This window comes from Conger conger, chromosome 7, assembly GCF_963514075.1.
Source record: "Conger conger chromosome 7, fConCon1.1, whole genome shotgun sequence".
NCBI lineage: Eukaryota > Metazoa > Chordata > Actinopteri > Anguilliformes > Congridae > Conger > Conger conger.
In genome coordinates this window covers 18339003-18354897 of record NC_083766.1, presented here as the reverse complement: position 1 = coordinate 18354897, position 15895 = coordinate 18339003, and the positions used below count along the sequence as shown (strand labels likewise).

The 15895-nt window shown below is 40.0% G+C and overlaps 1 protein-coding gene across 6 annotated transcripts in view; it reads left to right on the top strand.

Annotated features, from left to right (window-relative positions):
- Window positions 1-6636: 6636 nt before the first annotated feature.
- Window positions 6637-15895, top strand: part of LOC133132452 (ensconsin-like) — a 36234-nt gene continuing 26975 nt past the window's right edge. For all 6 annotated transcript variants that reach the window (XM_061247903.1, XM_061247902.1, XM_061247901.1 and 3 more), the window contains exon 1: window positions 6637-6763. In XM_061247903.1, coding sequence (XP_061103887.1) covers window positions 6718-6763 — 46 coding nt within the window. In that variant the 5' untranslated portion in view covers window positions 6637-6717. The remainder of the gene's footprint in view (window positions 6764-15895) is intronic.

Below are 15895 nucleotides of genomic sequence, written 5' to 3'. Positions count from 1 at the left end.
TGCAGCAGTGGTCAAGAGGTTCGGCTGTTTTTCAGACTAAATGTCAGAATGGCGAAGAAATGGTATCTAAGTGACTTTGACTGTGGAATGTTTGTTGATGCCAGACAGGGTGGTTTGAGTATCTCAGAAACTGCTGATCTTCAGGGATTGTCACATACAACAGTCTCTAGAGTTTTCAGAGAATGGTGCGAAAATCAAAAAACATCCAGTGAGAAGCAGTAGTACGGGCAGAAACATGTTGTTAAGAAGAAAGGTCAGAGGAGAAGTCCAGACTGATTGAAGCTGACAGGAAGGTGACAGTTACGCAAATAACCACACATTACAACAGTTGTATGCAGAACAGCATCTCTGAACACACAATGCGTCAAACCTCTAAGTGGATAGGCTACAGCAGCAGAAGACTTAATAAATCTAAAAATAAGTATAATAAATACCTAATAAAGTGCTCACTGAGTGTATATTTGCACACATGATGTGCTGTTCCATAGTATGTGCATAAGTTAATAAATAAATAAAACTGAAACATAAACACATAAAAGAAGAAATGTGTTCCAATATGAACTGGACTGAAAACATTATGTTGTTCAGACTTATGAGTTTGAAATAATTCTTGGAGTTATTTAAGCATGTACAAAAATGTATTGCGAATTTAACCTCAGCTAGAATACAAAATAAACAAAATATATTAGATTTGTGCAAATAATACATGTGCAATTATTATATGGAACGGCCTCAGGAATTATTGGCCCTTAATAAAAGCAAAAAGATATGTTATGATCAAACATAACTATATACTTTTATTTAAATACATTTCCTCTCATTTTTCATTATGTTTCATTGAGTTTTTTTTTTAATGTAAAAATGATTGGCACCCCTAACTAATATTGTAAATAAAATCAAACAAAGTGAAAACGTCAATAATATTTTACTCAATTTAGCTAATCTTGGTATACAGGACCTATATTATGTTATTCCTTAACTTCCTCTTTCACTAGAGTATAAAAATGAAGAAACAAGAACAGACAAATCTAATTGATCATCACAAGTCTGGTTATGGGTACAAAAAAAAATACATAAACAGTTAAACAAACCACTTAGCATTATAAGAATTGGAGAGGTCACCAAGTCAAAAAAGAACCAGAAATTGGTACCTCCATACCAAAAACTCCCTTTGATGGGTGGCACGAAGGCAGCCCTTACTGCGCACAATAAACAAAACCAAGCATCTGTAGTTTGCCAAACCTCATTGGAATTATAACTGGAAGAGAGTGCTATGTCAGATGAGACCAAAATGTTATGTTTTGTCCACAAAAGAGGAATACATACAAAGAGAATCACCTCACACCTACTGTCAAATATGGCAGTGGCATATTTTGGAGATATTTGGCTGCCGTAGTCCAGTGGGCACTACTTAAGATCAATGGCATCATGAATTCAGTCCATTTTGGCAGAAAATCAGGTTGTCTCTGCTAGGAACCTGAGTCATGGTCACTGGTAGATTGTCCTGCTGGACAATTACTCAAAACATGCATCAAAATCCACACATAAATGGTTAAATGAAAATAACATGCATGTTCTGCATTGGCCATCTCAGTCTCCAGACTTAAATACCATCAAAAACCTGTGGTCTGAACTGAAGAGGGCAATCCATAAGCACAAACCCAAGAATATCAATCGAATCTGAAAAGTTCTGCATGGAGGAATGGATAAGAAATTCCCTCAAAATGTGTTCTCGAACCTTATCACAAATTATAGGAAAAGACTGTCATGGTTGTCATCTTTGCCAGGGGTGTTTGCAAACGTATTATACCAAGGATGCCAATGTGAATCTGAAAACTTTTTTTGGGGAAATATATTTTATATTTGAAAAATGTAAAACTTTGGTTGAGTCCATTGAATCAGCACTCTACTTTACACATTTCTTAGTTTACAGTATTTTTGTGCATTCTGCATTTATCAAGGGTGCCAATAATTCTGGAGCTCACTGTATATATTTTCTGATAGAACATGTTTAAAGAGAAGATAGTATACGATGACTCACCTGAGTCCTGGAGACACACACAATTCATCATCCAGACAGAGATAAAGATATAACTGCATTTCCTGGATGTCTCCATGACCAATCTTAGCACAAAAATAAAATAAAATAATTTAGCTTTAGTACATTCAATCCATGTATAAAATCCGACTTTATATTGAGTAAACATATTGAACTCATTCTGATATTGACCCTTGTTTATGGTTGCCTATTACATTTTAAAGCTCTATAAAATGTAAAAACAAACATGAATTTAGTTCAAAGAAATCATGAATCTACTGTTCTAATATAGCAAGTTTCATTACCTACCAGTTTATGAGTCATCTGTATCTAAGTGATGTATAACTAAATGAACGAAAAGATCAACCTGCTGAGTGAACATAACCATTTTAATGTTCATGTATGCCTCCCACATAAAAATATAGGGTTATCATTAGCAATTTCTTAATCTTCTTTCGGGAGACAAATATTTCAACCGAGGAGTACAAATGTGAACATTGTAACATGAATTTAACAGTTAAAAAAATAGGCATTTGACAATAAAGCCACTTCGAAAGAATACTCATAAGAAAGTTACAATACCAGAAAGTGCGTCAATCAACATTGAATCACAAATAAATGAAAACAGCTTTAAGGGAGTTAATTCCGGTGACTGATGAACTTAACAAACGGTGTTCATATAGAAAAAAAGAAGCACTGGCATTTCATTTTCAATCTAAATGAAGGGAAAAATGTTGTCAGGTAATACATTAATGTTGTAACGTAAACTCGCCGTGTTTCGATTAGTTCACCATGTTCCGAACAGCGCAACTTTCATGACGAATAATTTAAAAAAGCAACTGTAATCATAAACCACATTCCTCAGGAGAAAAACTAACGTTACATTTGAACGTTAACTTCCCCGTGTTCTGGTGAGTTTACGTTCGTTCCTGATTTTATACTTCTTTATGGAAAGCAGGATACATGCATATCACATTGATCGTATTTATATGCTGTATACTCTATGCTATATACAAAATGCAAAAGCTAATTAAAGTTTCACTCAATTATTTCATTCAATTATTTTAAAAAATCAAGGAACATATTGCATAGACTAACAAAACCTACTTACCAAAGAGAAACTCGCGTGTGTAGGATATCACCTTGGCACAAAACCACACAGCGTAATTATAGAAAAATAAATCTTGCTCCCAAATTAGCAATGGGCTGAATAATTGTGAAAACGACTAAACATCGTAACTCTTATCTTTCAGATGTTGATCTGCGCGCCACTTGGGGTTTCACGGTCGATTACAGCGGTTGGCTGTGATGCCGGTCTGCCGGACACACACCTAGAGACATTACTCTGTGAGGGCAGCAATGAGTCCACCCCCTCAAAATATTTCCACTATAGTTATTCATTAAACATAGGTTTGAGGTATTCATGCACAGTATGACTTTACTGTGTTGTTCACTTACCGCATGCACCTAACAATTCAGTCATCTGTACATCAAAATTAAATATAAGTTCCATATGAGGAAATTGATCACTACAGCTGTGAAGTGTTAGGCTATATCGCTAAAACACAGCAGTAAGGTTATGGTTTTTTTTAAGCACCTTGTGCTCTATTGCGCCACTGTGATTTAATTGGGCCGATACTGAGTTTGTTTGTTTGTATCGATTAAATTCGGCAGCTATATAGGCACACTTGATATATAGCCTATATACACTCACTGAGCACTTTATTAGGAACAGCTGTACACCTATGCGATTATGTAATCAGCCAATCGTGTTGCAGCAGTGCAATGCTTATAACCATGCAGATACGGGTCACGAGCTTCAACTAATGTTCACATCAATCATCATAATGTTGAAAAAATGTGATCTCAGTGATTTCGACCGTGGCATGATTGTTGGTGCTAGACGGGCTGGTTTGAGTAACTGCTGATCTCATGGGATTTTCACGCGGAACAGTTTCTAGTTTACCCAGAATGGTGCGAAAAACAAAAAACATCCAGTGAGTGGCAGTTCTGCGGACAGAAAGCCTTGTTGATGAGAGAGGTCAGTACTGAAGGACCAAACTTGTCGAAGCTGACAGGAAGGTGACAGTAACACAAATAACCACACATTACAACAGTGTTATGCATCTCTGAAAACACAAGAGTCAAACCACTAAGCAGTTTTGTTTCACATTTTCCCTGCAATAGCGGCACCTACTGTATTGACCAAGTGTATAATAATAATGTTGCCTCTAATATGTTTATTTATCTACTACATTTCAAATAATGGCTACATTTAGAAGAGTAGACCTACATTTAAATATACAATTATCTCATCTTTACCACACTTTCAAATAATATTAAGAAGTGCTTTCCAAATCCAGTCCAGCAGCAGGCTGATGTAGCTATTGCCGAATCAGAATGTTATCCAAACAATTGGCACTGTTAGGCTTAAAAGGCCTTTTCCTATACAGCTGCCACTATCATCACATACAGCACAGCAATCAACATCCTCCAGTAATTTCCTTTATTAACACATTTCTCATTAAAGTAAACTGTGATATCGGTATATCTCAATGCATTTTATCCCCACTATAAATACATTACAACAGGGTTCCCAAACTGTGGGTCGGGACCCAATGTTGGGTCGCTCGATTTCAGGATGGAGTTGCCTGAAAATGTTGAAAAAGATCAAATGTAAATTTTGTCTCTTTAAAATATTTGAAGGCAACTACATGTTTAACATTACAACAACCAAACTATAATAAAGCAATGAAGCAGGAGAGGTTGTGGTATATTTCCAGTATAGTCATGGCTAAAGGGTGTTGTTAGGCACAAGATGTGTGTGGGTGGGGTGTTGAGGTTGTGTAAGTTTGTGAACATTAATTTGGTAATGGTAATGGTCTGCATTTATATAGCGCCTTCAATTGATGCTTTTCATTCACCCATTCACACACCAATGGTGATTGGGTGCCATGCAAGGCACCATCCAGCTCGTCAGGGGCAATTGGGTGTCTTGCTCAAGGACACTTCAACTCACCCTGGGCGGGATCAAACCAGCAACCCTCCAACTAGAGCTAGATGACTGCTCTTACCTCCTGAGCCAATGTTACCCCATTGAGAAGTCATGTTCAGCTTCATGGCTGAGGTCAATGATTATTCGGAATTTTACTGCAGAAAGACAAGTGGTACTGGAGCTTGCTTGTGATGGGCATACAGCTGTCAGCTCTAACAGCATTCTCTGTAATCATAATGCAAATGTATGTACTGTAGGTACAGTGCATTAATGCTTGCACCTAGGAACCATGCTGAATAGATGATGTAACAAAAATGAACAATCAGGCAGGAAAGGAAACAAGCTGACAGTATGTTAAAGACTGGAACAACTAATGATAAAAAAAAATAATAATAAATTAGACACCAAGTTTTGCTTTCTTTGCTGTCTGGTCACAGCTGATTAATTCCACAATTGAAACACCTTTATGAATTAGGTTTGAAGTGTTTGCTTAACAGTTTCTTCCATTCTTTTTTCTTCTTGGCTCTATGGGATTTTGTGCTTTTCCTGAGAAGAGGCAGAGATAACAAGATACTGCACGGTACCTTATTGTAAAGTAGTCATGTTTCCCTTTGGTGATCTTGGTCTCAGTTGAATGCATTGTTACTGTAGCTAACTGTTACTGCACATTGATTCAGGGGGGGAAGGCAAATTCCTTTATGAGTGGTTACTTTTTCTGTGTTTGTGTAGCCTGTTCACTGGTGAAGCTGTCAGCAGAGCAGCTGTGGAATGTATCAGCAATCCTTCATCTTCAGGTGGATGCATCAATTCTAATTGTAATGCATCATTGTGATTTGCCCGTCATTTTTTGTCAGATAAATAATTGTATAACTGAAAAGTGAGTATTGGTTATCTCTGGTTGAAAGGGGATTACATACATTACATTTTAATGTAATTATAAATTAATCTGCCTTGGGGAGCATGAGTTTATTTCCAATTTGGCATGGTTCAAATGCAGAATATACACCCAGTGAGCAATTTATTAGGTATACCTGTACACCAGCTTGTTAATCCAAATATTTCCTCAGCCAATCATTCAGTAGCGACTAAATGCATAAAAGCAAGCAAACATGGTCAAGAGGTTCAGCTGTTGTTCAGACCAAATTTCAGAATTGGGAAGAAATGTGATTTAAGTGACTCTGACCTTGGAATGGTTGTTAGTGCCAGACAGGCTGGTTTGAGTATCTCAGAAACCGCTGATCTCCTGGAATTTTCACACACAACAGTCTCTTGAGTTGAAACTGACAGGAAGGTGACAGTAACGCAAATAACCATGCATTACAACAGTGGTATGCAGAAGAGAATCTCTGAACACACAACGCGTCAAACTTCCACTAAGTGGATAGGCTACAGCAGCAGAAGACTTAAGTCTAAATAAATATGTCTAATAAATACCTAATAAAGTGCTCACTGAGTTTAGATAATACTAGGTATAAAGGAATTGCACATTTTATTTAGCACGACAGTGCATTGATGCGCTAGGCGTCGCTATCCTCTCAAGGATGACAAATAGGTTTGCTACATTAGAACTATGGTCTATCGCTCCCATCACTCCCGTGTTTCTCCTCGCGCTTTGCGCGCACCCGTACGAGTGGTGGAAAAAAGAAAAAACAAATACCGGGGAAAAAAACATTTCTAGCTAAAGATGGCGGAGGTGGCAATGTCTCTGAAAGGGATGAGAGCGCAAATGGGTAAGACATTACATTTTTATAAGCAATTCAAATGATTTATTCTGCGTGTCGTGACTGCTGGGACGACTTACATGTTATAGTGGAAATAGTTGGCATTCATTTAGCTTGTTGGCTAAGTTTTTTTGGTCACTCCGACAGTTTATGTGGAAGTCCGTCTGCAAGTTTGCCAGCTAAGTTAAGAGAGCTGCCAAACTTTTTCTCATTGAAAGTTTCAAGCCAAGTTATCCACTTAATGTTACTCGTCGCTTTCTGATATGATCGCTCTCTTGTCTTATTGGATAACCTAACGTTACTGGACAAAGCCAGGCCAAGATGACTGAAGCATAAATAAGCTGCACTGACCGTTATTTCCGACGGTCCTAGTAACGTTAGACACTATGTCACTTTTTGTGGCATGCAAACATGTTCCACATATATTTATTTAGCGTTGACACTTGCTAAGACTGCTGGTTAGAGAAGCTTCCACGTAATAAAAAGTAACTTAACGAACGATAGTTCCTTAGATCTGGCCCAGTTCGTGGTAGCCAGATCAGCCCAGTGTGTTTGCTAGCTAGCTAGGTAATGCTGCAGTAGTTAGCAGTGTATCAGTTAGTAGCTAACTAGTTAGTGAGAGGTGACAGGGGCCAGCTGAATTTGGATGACATCGCAGAATATGTTGCGAACCAGTTCACGGATTTTGCATGTAACTTAGCTAGCTAGCTATAGGCATAGCTATTGTGAATGCCTAGCTACTTGGTTAACGCTAGCAAAACATGTAACTGAAACAAGATTATACTAGCTGCAGTCTTTTCCGATTCACAGTAAAAATATGCAAATAAATAGTCAGCTAACCAGTTGGTTGTCTGGGCTGCGAATCTGTCGCCTAAATTTGTCAGATTTATAACTAGCTAGCTATCAGACGCGTTCGTTTTAGATAAACCATTGTACACGCACCTTGCTAACGAGCGTTAGCCAAAATAAGAATTTAATTAAGGCCATAATTGGCTTATTTGATGTGGTCAAAGTTCGCGAAAGTGTTGATACTGCTGTGCTGATTTGGACATTGTTGTACCTAGCTAAAGTAGCTAACTATTGATGCTGAACATTATAACCCATTGTGTAGCCTTCTCAAACTTTTCAGTTGTCAGCTAAGTTAGCTGCTATATCCTGTGGTTATTGAATCCAATCTCTCACGCTGTGGTCAGGATATGCATCCGGGAAAGACGTCTATCTACAATTATAATAACTGATGTTGAAAACCCATTGAAAACGTAGCTAATTGTTGAGAAAATTGAGTGGTTATAACTCATTTGGGCAGATTTCAATGGAACGTACAATAAGACGCAGACCTAGCTATGCTTTTCGCATAAAGAGGGATCTGGCAATAGTCTTGGTGTTTTAGAATTCCTCTCTGTACACTAACTATGAACGTGAAGTGAGACAGTGTCATTGTCTTCCATTAGTTATTAATTTTAAGAAATGTATGCATCTCATATTCCAGCATCACTGCTTTAGGAATGTGTTAAATGTCATATTCCTATCACTGCTTTAGGAATATGTATCCGCATGTCAGCACTTGAGGAATATGGTGATTGGCAAGCTTCAAAGGCCTATGAAGAGTATAGCCTGGCCATGTTGCTACATCAAGTAAAATTATTTGGACCAGTGTTTAGGCACAGTAACACCTTCTCCTGAACATCTTTCTCATTTCTTTCACTTAATAACGTGTCCAGTGAAAGAGATGCCACACTGTTCAGAAAATGTAATGTGAGGCAAACGGGTGCACAGTCATAGCGTAATGTTAAGCGAGGAAACATTCTAGTTTAGTTAAACTTTTACAACAAAGCCCTTTTCTGCTTCTCTCTTGTGAGTTGGTCTCTGACTCCCCATTCAATAGAAGCTATAGGGAGGCATGCACTGTGAAAGCGCATATAAACAATGTATTGACTATACTCAGAATTTCAGCCGTCTTTGTCTCTACATTTTTCCTGTGGTGACTAGCTAGTAAGGTCGAGGCCAGAAAGGGGGAGGGATTCAGAACTCGCTGATTGCCATGAAGGACCAACAGCTTGAGCCCCTGTAGCTGGCTCATGGTGTTGACGCAGGGCGATACAAAACTAGCAGCAGTGTTTTGTGAAGGGCTGTGCCACACATGTTTGCAACATGTAGGAATCTCAAGCCATGGTGTCAAGGAAGTAACAGGGCCACTCTTTAAAATGGCTTGTGTGTGTCAGGCATATTTGCAGAGCAGTCAGCCATATTGCATGTCATTACCTTAAGCGCGGTACAGTTGGGTATAAATGAGGGTACTTGTATGAGTAGCTACTTCCCTTAGTTAACCACATTAAAGCTCTACAAATGTTTGTAGGTAGGTTTACTGCATATTTTTCAAATGTAAAGTGAACTAATTGGCCACAGTAGATTAGACTTGCCCATGAACCTTTTTTATCTACAGCATTAGCAATGGTAGTTCAGTTTCCAGTGGTTGCATGAACGCATTACCTTTAAAAACGTTTCTGCAGGCACATTCTTTTGAGTTCAATGAAAAAGCTTAAAATGATCCATCACAGTAAATACATTTTTAATTTCATTTGGTTGATTTTTCCATCAGGTAAAAATTTTGACGTGTATGTAGACTATATTTTGTATTGTGCCACCTAATTTGGTATGACGAAAAAGCACATGGTTGGCTCTAGGATGATTAACAATTTAAATAGTGCAATGCATTTCAGTCACACTTAAAATGCTGTGTGCGTATGTTCTTAGTGCAGAGGGTACGGTCATAGCCTCAGGTAGACCTGTCAGTTCATGGACATGAGTCTGAAATCCACAACAGAAGTATTTGCATATAGTTGCTGGAACATGGATTGACAGGCCTTCCACATTTGTTTCTTAAGAGCATGCTGTGTAATTCATGGTGACATTATTGTACTGCCATTACCTTAAACCATGTACAATTAAAAGCAGCCCGTTTGGCAATTTGAGTGATTCTTAATTGCACACTATTGTGCACATATGATGGAAATGTCCATTCTACTGAGACATTATTTCTATGCATTGGATAAGTAATTGTTTCACTGCTATATCTCTGTGTAGGTGGTTGAGTTCTTTACTGTACATGGGTGCTGACTACTTCCTCTCCAGACTGCTTCGTGCGGAAACTTGCAAATTAATCTCCCAGGAGACAGCTGGCAGTGTCTGTGATTTGCTCAGGTTCCCCATTGGAATCAGTAGACACAGACAGAGACACAATTATTATTAAATTGATTGCTGACTCGCCCTTTGAGTTTCTGAAATCACAAAAGCATACGTACAGGCCAAATGTCGACCTGATACCTTTTGTCCACACGCATCCCATCGTAATTTTGAGTTGCCAATCTGTGTTTATTATTTTGTGAACTTCATTTATTTAAATTGGCGTTTACAGGGGCAAGCCCTCTCTTTAGTTTTTCCTTAATGATGATGAAAATGTGTGTTGTGTGGCATTGGAGAGGTTCCCCTTCCCCATGTTGTGGATATAAACCTCTTTAAGTGATGAATGGGTGACTGGAAGGAGGCAGTGACAGGGACCAGACTGTCTAGAGGACACTGTTCCCCGGCCCCCGTCCTCATGCTCGCCCGAAGAGCGCGCTCGCCCTCCCCGCTGTGACGGACAGCTCGCCGTCTCCGTGACGCTGTAAATAGCCGGGCTTTCGCGGCTGCTTGAATGCGTCCCAGTAATCCGGGACAGATCTGCTTTTGTGCGTGCGCGGGGCGGGCGGAGCGAACGAGCGAGGGAGGGAGGGAGGGCGAACAGTCGCAGCTGCGCTCTGTGAAGGCCCGCATTGTTGGAGATCACAGGCACGTCCCCGGCACTGCCAGCTGCAGCACTGAGCCTCCTCACTTACCGCCGCCACCGGCACTGCAGTCAGAGCCCCGGACCCGGACAGCACACAGGGTGAGCTGACACTGCCGCATGGGCCTGTCTGTGTTGTTTGTGTTTAGGTTTGATTGTGGTGGTCTGGCATGCAGCCACCCTATGCAGCTCACTGCACTGCTGTGTCTCTTCTCAAGAGAGCCTCTATGCACTGCAGATGCTTTGGGTCTGAAATTGGGCTGCAGACAGAGCAGTACACAAAACTGCCTACAGCTTACTGCAGTGCTGACCCTGGACGTTAAAAAGGGAGACGGTTACCTTGATAAAAACTAGACAGTATGTGCGTATGGATTGTAGCCCGTTTTTGTTTTGTATGGTTAGTTCAGGTCAAAGCACATTTGCATTTCCTGTTATAATGCAGTAAAATTAATGTTGACGAAATACTGTCTGGTTGTCTGTCCTCTGTTTGTGTCCGTCTGAGTCTTGCGTTAGCCCAAGTTTAAATGTTTTTGTTTCTGTTGCGTCTCAGAAATGCTGTGCAGTAGCCACAGCAGGATAAAGTGGATTTTCTGTGTCTATCGTTGCTTGTATTAAACTCCTCTTTAATACAAGTGAAAAGTGTAACTGTTAAGTGAAATGGGGAGAGACTGTTATTATTGTATTATATGGACTGTGGTTATAAGGCTACATAGAATCATATTTGCTCTGTATGCATGTTCTGAGTATGATGCAGGTTAAAGAGTATAAGCAGGCTGGACTGATGTCTGAGTTTTCAGTCTCAGCATCTGGAGAGGGAGACTGAGATGGTAGGATGCAGGGGTGTTGGTGGTTGCGGTTCTGATGCAGACTGGATCATGCTAGGTAAAGACATTTAGTGTAACTTACACTTACAGAGACAAAATTGAAGTTGAAATTGAAGAGCAAATCTCCTCAAGGTGATTACAATTTGGTTGCAAAAGGAAAGGCATTGAGGTCTTTCATTGGAACATGGAACAGATAGTGGAAAAATACTAAACATAACACATGTAATTGAGTAAAGATTGCATAGATTTGATTGGCTTGAAGCATGATTTGTTATAGAGGTCCGCAGGTATGCTACTGCATACTGTCTTATAAGGCGAGTGATTTATCATTTATCAAATCATTTCCTAGTCCTTTTAGACCACATATCATTCTTAAAAAAATAAAAACAAAAGCATACTCTGCTCATAACAGCAGACTATAGGTGTAGGGTTTGAAATAAGCCTTTACATTTCTGTGTAAAATCTCTTCCTCATTCCTCCTCTTCTTCTCATTGATGAAGGTGGAGCGAGATCTTGCACTTTATCATTTTGCTATCTGGGCCACATCAGGGTGTGGTAGACTAAGGCAGAAACCGCTGCCTTACTCCTCCTGCTACTCCGCTCCTCCTAATGTTGAGTGTCTGGTCTGTAATCATCTCGATACTTTTCATTTTGATCGGTTAAAACAAATTCAGTTGCTGCGGGGAGTCATGCGGGAGTGAGCGATGTTGGCACGCGCATCACTTGTGCTGTCACGGGGCTGAGGCTAAGTGAAAGGCACCGGCACAGAAAGAAACTGAAATGGAATGCAGCCACAGTCATTGGGGATAAGGTGCATACAAAGAAGCCGGTCGCAATTGTAGTTGCCACAATTTAACCTGAATTTCTTTGGGAAGGCATAGGCTATTGATCCTTTATACATGTTATGAAAGTCATTTATGCCGAGCGGTTTGTACCGGTAATGGGTTGGTTTGGTCTGTGCTAGCTGCGCAGGTGGCACAGGAATGGTTTGGGCTTCATTGGGAGGCCTGCGTTCCCTGGCTGTTGGTTTGCAGCTGGTCTGCATTCCGTACGGTTCCCCCCCACAGCAAGGAGGACAAGGGGCTCTGCATATTTATGAGACTGTCAGAGCTGCCCCTCTGGAACCCTGTCGACCAGAGAACAGCCCAAAACCTGCTAGCCACACTAGTATCCCACTAATGTCATCTATTTAATAGGTATTCACGCATATCCAGTGGTGAGAAACAGGTTGTACGAATGTTCATTAATCATTAACACTTTGAATTATTTACTAAACTATGCAAGTGTTAATTTACCGATGGTTTCTCTGCAGATATTTACAGTTGAAGTGACGTAGGCTGTCTTATTGGTGTTACTGGTGTTGTGCTGAGTCACTAGTTCTCCGTCTAGTGACCTGACTCATAAATGTCTCATTGGCTGTAGCGTGAGCCAGGGACCGAGTGTCTCAGCCAGCAGGATTGTTCAGATCTCACTGTGCATTAGTGGCTCTTCTGGCTGCAGTTCACCTGCATCAGCTGCACATTTAGTGTACTCCTCCACTTTAGTGAGTGACTGCTACTTTAGCTCTGGAGAATATGCATGCTCATTTGCACTCTCCTGAATGTTATTGGACAAGCTTAAATACAATTGTTAACATTGGTTAAAAATAATAATTGTTCACACCACTGTAGCTCGCTAATATGGAAAGGATATAATTATTTTAAAGGGGTAGTAATGTTAGCAAGGAGATTAAGTATAGCCCGAATGGGTAAGCATTGGCTATAGGCTAATGGACTGTATGGCTGATATCGTCTCTCACCCACCCAAAGCAGTGTTGGAAATTGGGATGAGTCATGTTTGTTTTGAGCATGTGATTGGCCATGCGATCGACATGTGATTGAACCTTTCAGCCTACAAAGGCTACAATGTTTTTTCCAAGCAAACAAATTTCAATATTAAGGCTGATGTAACTGATTATATAATATCTTATGTAGCCTAATAAAAAATAAAAAATTTTAATTAAAAAAACATTTTATCATCATCTGAATGTGCTAAAATAGGCCTTTTTCCTCTAACCGCTAAATAAGGCCTTTCACAGAAGGAACAATTTGACACATGATACACAGGCAGAATACTGTATTGCTCAAGAAAACATTTCTGTACCTTCAGGGCCAAGTCAATTATATAATATATGTGTTTGTTAAGGATCTTCTTTTTCTTCCCAATGTGAGTTTGAAAGTGGATCATAACATTGTTTTTAATCGGGTTATATTTTTCACTGTATCTTCCTCATCCATTCACTTTCCCTGCTCAACCTACTAATGTAAGAATATAAAAGTTAAAGAAAGTAAAAATTAAAGAAAGTAAATAGTTTCTCTTATTTGTTTTCCTACTTCTTAGTAATGGGGTCAAGCTATCAGCTAAGTCATGCGCGTTTTCATGGGACAACATGGTAATTGTCAGTACTGAGGTGCTTACGCTCAAAACATAGACTGCGCACAATGTGTTACTTGGTTTTTTTTTTTTTTTTTTTACTTAGTTTCGGCCTCCTGTTTTGACTACTTAAGTGTCAGCCAGTATGTGCTCCACCATCTTTTGTTGGTCAAAGCAAAAACAAAAATCTCCATGCTTACCTCTTATGTGAGCTGCCATGTGATAAATAATGTGACCGTGGAAAGGTGTTTGATTATATTTTGTAATTCTTCAAACATTTCAATTATCAAAGGTCAGTTCAATTACGTCAGTGACCCCGCAGTCACAGAAAGATAGGGGAGCTACTCTCTGGTACTATATTGGTTAGACATGGCATTTCAAATCATGTGACAAAGCAAACAAAATAAAGGTTTTCACCAGGACATTAGATTGGAGAAAAATAATCTGTTGACCACTGTCTATTTATTCTGGGCTGTATTAATTTGACTGTAATAATGTGGCATTGTTCCCTTTGGTTGGAGCGGGGCCTGCATCATATTCACTGTTGTAACAGTGTCAGTCTAGGGAGCCAGACGCTGGGGTGTAAATTCACTTAAGATCAAGTGTCTGCTAGATTCACATGCAGAGACTCTGTGGGTCAGTTCCAGTTTAAACTGTTCAATGGTTTATTACAGCTGTCAGCGTTGTATAGTGTGCAGATTAAGACCTTGAACAGAATCTTTTGTGCTGTTGGGCCTCAGGCAGAAGAAAGGTTTGGGACCTGTGATGTTTAGAGGACAGTACAGTATGTGCACAGTATACCCCATGGCAAGCTTGTCTATGAGATCTGTGTGCAGCATCATGTGGCCAGTATAATCCAAGAGAAAAACTGAATTTTTGGAACCGGTGGGTGGCAAATCAAAATTAAGATGTCTGTGGTTATGGATGTTTGGACCATGGTTTGTGCTACCAAAAAAGTACTAACATTCTGTGTAGAATAGATATAATAGAATAGAATAGAATGTTTTGGAGCATGACTTCCTGCAACTGAAAATTGTTTTGAGCTCAGCCAGCAAATGCAGACGGATTCCAACCGCATTCCCCTCGGTGATGAAATGCATCCGCAGTTGTTAGTTCAACAACAAAATGAAATGAAACATCTGCCCCACTGTGACGCAGCAGACAGTAATGCATCCTGGCCAGGACTCGATCCCGCACCATGCCGTGTACTGCACACTGAAGCCCAGCGGTTTAGCAGCATTAGCCACATTTTCAATTCTGGCTCCACTACAAAACTTATATTTTGTCCATCTATGTTTTTTTATTTTTTTATTTCTTCTACTAATCAATATGATCCAGACAAAAATTCAAGTTGATTTGTGTTTTACAGTCATTTTGTACTGTATATCAAGTGCGTCTTTGCTTCAGAGCAGAACTTGCAGAACTTGCTCTAATGATTTTCGTTGAGTGAAAATCGGCAGCACCCTGGCATATCCTGATTGCATCCAGGTTGGAGAGAAAGTTGAACTGGCTTAAATGTTGGTGAGAGGTCACTCAAACCGTGTTAAGTTTATCAGAATCAGATGGTCCTATGTTCACTGGGTTTGTGTTTTGCCTGATCCTGTTCTGTATTGGAGAAACGCTTGTCCTAGATTTTTCTAAATTCGATCATCCAGATTATTCGCTTGTCTGCTCTAGTCCTGTTATGGAGAGAGTTTCCGTCTGTCGGTTGCCTCCCTTTGTTCAATTTTGACCGTTTTCCTGTTTGCACATGTTGGTCTGCGTAACTGCAATTCTCACAGCTACTGTACACTGCAGAGAACCAGGAAAACGGAGCCAGCAGTGAAAGTCAGCAGAAAATTAAAAAAAACTTCAGTCCCTGTCCTTCGCAGTTGTTCCCCGTCAGCAGTCTGTGGACTCGCTCAGTGAAGTGAAGGGGGAAAGCAGCTCGGACTAGAGGGAGGGTTTTGGCCATGGTGCTAAGTTGCTATTTTTCCTGTTGCTGTGCACAGCTGTTCCTGTTGCCGTTCCTGTAGGTTTTTCATTGTAGAGTGCAGGAGATGGAATGAGGGTGGGAGTGAGAGGCTCTGGACGGCCCTAGTG